Below are 5464 nucleotides of genomic sequence, written 5' to 3' on the forward strand. Positions count from 1 at the left end.
TAGCAATGCCATTGAGGGAATATTGCTGTATGCCTGAATATCAACAAAGATCACAACAAATTGATGAAAAAATGGCATTAAAGAATATGCATAAAGACTTCAGTAATTGTGTACTAAATGATAAAGCCTGTCCTGCAGAGCTATGGTAGACCAATGAAAATGGTTCATAAATCTCAGCTAGCTGCTAATTCATTGAGCCACGAAGGTTATACTTGTTGACGAATGGACATCATCATGTTCCTTTGGCAGTGAATGTAGAAACTGAGAAGAAAAGTATGTGTCAGCAATTAAGTCAACTAAAACGTGAAGTACGTATGGGGATTCAACATGATGTAACTCAGCAATAAGGAGTACCAGATAGAAATAAAGGTATACATCAATTTTTTTCTTATAGGGATATCAAATGTGAAGAATTTTTTTCCTCTTCTTAGCAAAAGGTGAGAAATTTCAAATTATCCACAGTTGTCACCATTGAACTAGTGCTCTACCTTGAAGTAGTGGCCCCATGCAATATGTGACTACACAACCACCCTCAAAATTTTCATTTCCACCACAATATTGGTAACCCACTCAATCTGCAGTTCACTAATACTGCTACTACAACAGAAATTTGCAATGATTGTCGAGCATCTATCAGTTCAAAATGAATGGTGAATACTCCATAAGTAAAATGAGAAATTTAGAATTTCAGCTTACACAATTTAACAATAAACCAGGATATGTGTTGTCATTTGTCACTAATATTTAACTTATACAATGTTCATTATTGTTAAATAAGCTGTGTGCCATAGATCTGTTGGCTATCAAGAACTGTGTACTTTAGGCATGTACATCAAATCTATTAACAATCCACTTTTTGCCATTAATATGAGTCAATGCTCAATAGTTTTCATTCTATATTGTATCCAAAGAGAAAATTACAGTCCAACATAAATATGTAAAAGACATGTTTGCTATTCTATCTAGTATCCATTTTGCAGGAAAACATCTCTGCCCTGAACAATGTGAATGAAAAATACCATAAATTTCAATTTGAGTTTTCTGATTTATTGTTTCCCTTAACAAAAAATTTTATCCTGAATGGCATTTGACATCCACATAATTTGACCAACCAGAGATCATTTTTTATAATATCTGTATGTATAGAACTTGTTTTGCAATTTGTTTGAAATTCTGATTTACATGCAGAAGAACACCGTGCAATTTGTGATGCATAGCTGTGTAACTGATAATGTTTAAAATCAGAAGCCGTTATTTTGTGTTCCAGACTCAAGCTGAGAAAGGGGAATCCAAGTGGCTATGTACGGCTTCCATCGGCTGTTTACTAATTAGCAGTTTTTAACAAAGATATGGTAGGGATATTCTTTGAATCTTTGATACTTTTAAAAGATGACATATATTTTGTGCCTTTTTTTTCCTTGTACAGATGGGATATTTGCACATAGTTTGCTCAAAAAAGAACTGATTTCAATTGTTTTCCTACTATTTCATTTTAAGGTGGTGATTGGCTGGGTTCGAGCTTTGATTCTATGGTACTGAATGCAGCCAATTAAAATTAAATCAAAACCATGTAGCAGATCTGATAATGGCTAGTGTAGTCTTCGACAGAATTTCTTCTACTTTATGCTTAACCTGGTACTGATCCCAGCAGAAACTTTTATATGTCTAAGCCTAGCCACAGCTACACATGACTGTGTATTATACTACACAGCAACTTGAATTCAGATATGAGTATATGACATGAACGTAGACTTGTATGGTATGGAGTGCCAGAAGAGCTTGAATTTGGCTGATTCTTTAGGCCAAGTTTCCTAGAGGGTTCTTTTTACCTGTTATAGAATTTTATCCCATTTTAAGCTTTGAAGAGAGATTTAATTGCTAAATTTTCATGATGCAAAGTGAAAAATACTCCGAATCACCATCATCTGTGCAAGTCATTTGGGATAACATCATCAGTGGTTAGTAAGAAATTTGTATCTTAGTGGGGGAGAATATTATAGCTTTGATTATTTCTTTTGGTCTAAATATGCAAATATGAAATTATCAATTACTTTTGCTGCTTATTTCATTAACAGAAAATTGAATTTGTGTTGCATGTCTTTTTTATTCTTCTGTGAGCCGACTTATATGCTTACTGGGTAGAACTTGTATTTTCATCTGGTAAGAATCAAACTTATTAGTTAATCTTATTAATCACAAGTTCAAGTTGCCATCTTGAACGTCAGAGATGGTTTACAATTTGTTTCAGAGAAGTATAGGTACCCACTACACCAACAAAAGAACCTATAACTAAGATCCCCACTATTATTATTAACTCTAACCCAAAACTTCGGGCAGTTTTGTTAATCTTTAGGTAACATAGGCATGGTAACAACATTGAGGCTGTGACACTCAAAAAAGCACCAACAAATGCCATAACGTAGCCAAAAAATGGTACTGTCAATGCCATAACTGCTGTGCTGATCACAATTGCTGTTCTGATGAGGACACTACTTAATCGACTGCTTCCAGAAGGAAATTTGTATTCAATAGCATCAGCAATAGGAGTTATTATAACTGCATACTTAGCAAGGGGATTCACTAGTGTAGTGTAAATTGCTATTTTTGTATTAATTTTTCTAATTGGAAGATTTAATGTCACTTGAGAGTTCAAATTTTCTCCGTACATTAGGTAGCCTAGGATGCCCATTGATCCATAGTTGATGGTGCTAGTGACAAAACAGACCAGCAAAACCTGCAATAAGAGACAAAAGAAGTGAAAAAGAACCTGTTAATGCTTTACAATCTTCAACCTTTTTATTTTAACGTTAAAAGAGCCTGTAGTGGAATCAACGATTGTACTTTTTTTTGCTGAATATTCAATGAAATTTCCTTTCATTAGCTGAGGTACAATGACTTTGGTTTGTTTTCTTCCCCCCCCCACCCCCTTCTCTCTCTTCTTTTGATGTTGTTTTGGTTTATATATATATACAAGGACATTATTAAAAGAGTATTTTGATGAATCATTATCTCTTTTTATCTCCCATGCTTGCATGAAGATCAACAACTATCTCATCTTAAAATGTTCAAATTTCAAGTTTTTTAAAATTTAAAATTATACACAAAACATGAGTTTATGGATTAGATAGTAAATAATATTCAATTAACATGAAACTTGGTATGGATATCAACAAAAATGAAAATATGTAATCCAAAGTTTGGATTTGTAAACTATTTATTTTTTAAAAAGTTAAAAACTATTGTAACACTTGATATAAATTTGTGTTTCTATTTGCACCACTTAATGTCTTTTTATTGAATTAATAATTTCAAATATTTCACTAGATCTTAAGTTTGCATTCTCCTTAACATGCACACCAAATTTCATATTAATTGGATTCTATCATGCTATTTAGTATTTACTATACAATCCATGAATTCATATTTTATGTATAATTTTTTTTAAAGAAAAGAAAAAAAAATGAAATTTAAACATTTTATATGAGATAACAATTGCTCATGGAGTTTATAAAAGGCAAATGTACTCCAACTTGTTGATTTTTCAAAATACAAATTTAATAAAAAAATTTATTGAGTAGTGTAAGATTATTAAACGGAAACCTCTTAGTATTTCCAATAAAAACGTCCTATTGTTGGGGGGATAAACATCTTGGGGAGCTTCCTTAAATAATTAATATAACATATAGAGACACACTTTAACCCAAAAGGCCTAAGCCCAATGGGTATGTGCTCAATTATGTTATATTAACCACTCATTCTTGTCATCTTTATTCAATGTGGGACTTCACTCACACGTGTAACCCAATACCTATGTTTAAATCTCTCATTCCCAATGTTGTAACTATCGAATTATATATATATAATAAATCTACCAATTATTTTTAATTTTGACCTGTAACTTTGAGAAAACAAATTAAATCAGATGGTTCTATTTCTCAATCTTTCTTACTTGCTATTTGCTAAATAGGTAGTGGAGTACTATTTCTTACCTTAGAGAACTGGCTTTTATCTTTCATGGAATTGCAGAGTGTTGGGAAAACTGCATGACCAGAATAACAGAAGGTGAACAAGCTTATAGTAGTAGGCAAGCCACCCACATTCAAAAGCTTGCCCCCTTCATGGAACCCCACACCATCAGCTGCACCAGCCCAGAAAACACAACCAACCACAATAACAGAAGCCATGACCCCTCCAGCAGAAAAATAGGACAAGATACTAAAACTCCTCAACCATGTAGTTGGCAGAATTATAAGGGCAGTAAGCAGAATAAAGCCTTGTTTCCCTCGAACCTTTAGGCCTGCAATTTTGAACCCCATGTCTGGAAACAACTTGTCTAAATTGTCACCTTCTAATATCAGAAACGTAACTGCAACTAAGTACAGCTCAAGATACAGGAACATGGATACCATGGCTCTTCCTTTGTATCCAAAGGCTGCCTCACCTATATCAGGATAATTTTTGATGGTAGGTTTTGCAGACATACACCGTCGTAGGAGTAATCCTGTGTACCAGCAGAGAATTGCTACTAGGAATAGAAATAGCAAGCTCAGCCACCCTCCTTGTGAAAGTGCATATGGAATTGATAGTATCCCCACACCTGGAATAGATAGATATTCATGCTAAATATCACTATGTTTGTGGTCACAGACATTTGCATGCACAATTTCATGCTAAATAGATTCAATACGTGCATCAATGGTCAGTCATGACATCTGAATACATAAATTCATAATCTAGAATAAACCATGCAGCCATAAGCAGTCAAGCAGTGATTCACAGGAAGAATCATAAGCTTATTAACCGGAAGAATCATGTTTAGTTTGTTTCTAAGTAGCCCTATGACACAAAATGGTATGTTTAAAGACAACATTTTTCACAACTATTGACATTCCTTATTGTGATTGGTGCATGATAAAAGTACTCTAAGTGGTAGACTAAGTGAAATGTGATATTACTCTAATCACAATAAACTCTGTCAACAATTATTAAAAAAAATTTGTGAAAAATGTTGATTTCCTAGCATTACTCGATATAAAAAGCATACTCTCTAAGAGAGAGAGAGAGACCTGATATGGTATTGACCCCATTGAAGCAAGTTTTGAGAAAGGTGGTGCCTTTGCCTGGTTGCTCCAACTGTGGGAGCTGGTTTTGGCTCTCCACTCCCTCTGCTTCTAGGTGTTCCATCTTTTTTTGCCCACTATATATACAAAGTGTCGGTTCATTTATAGAGAGAAACTGATAAAGCTTTTGGGATAATTTGCCCTTTTTATTTAATAATTGAAACAATAATTGACTACGCAATTGGTTCCTGAAAGGTGATAGTGAAAATGCTTAGCCCAAAAAAAAAAAAAAAAGTGAGTGAAAATGAGTAGATAGGAATTCAATTTCAAAAATAGCAAGCAATACTAGGACAGAAAAAAATCTATAAAAAAAGGAAACGCACTCAACATGTCACAATGATTCA

General features: G+C 33.6%; 1 protein-coding gene across 1 annotated transcript; it reads right to left on the reverse strand.

The window, feature by feature from the left end:
• Positions 1 to 2161: 2161 nt before the first annotated feature.
• LOC115981263 (amino acid transporter AVT1I-like) lies at positions 2162 to 5184 on the reverse strand. Its single transcript, XM_031103424.1, has 3 exons — positions 5067 to 5184; positions 3990 to 4597; positions 2162 to 2734 (listed from the first exon to the last, which is right to left on the reverse strand). Exons 1-3 carry the CDS (start codon positions 5182 to 5184, stop codon positions 2222 to 2224), a joined length of 1239 nt encoding a protein of 412 aa, XP_030959284.1. The 3' UTR covers positions 2162 to 2221.
• Positions 5185 to 5464: the final 280 nt, after the last annotated feature.

Source organism: Quercus lobata, chromosome 3 (assembly GCF_001633185.2).
Source record: "Quercus lobata isolate SW786 chromosome 3, ValleyOak3.0 Primary Assembly, whole genome shotgun sequence".
In the NCBI taxonomy this organism is placed as follows: domain Eukaryota; kingdom Viridiplantae; phylum Streptophyta; class Magnoliopsida; order Fagales; family Fagaceae; genus Quercus; species Quercus lobata.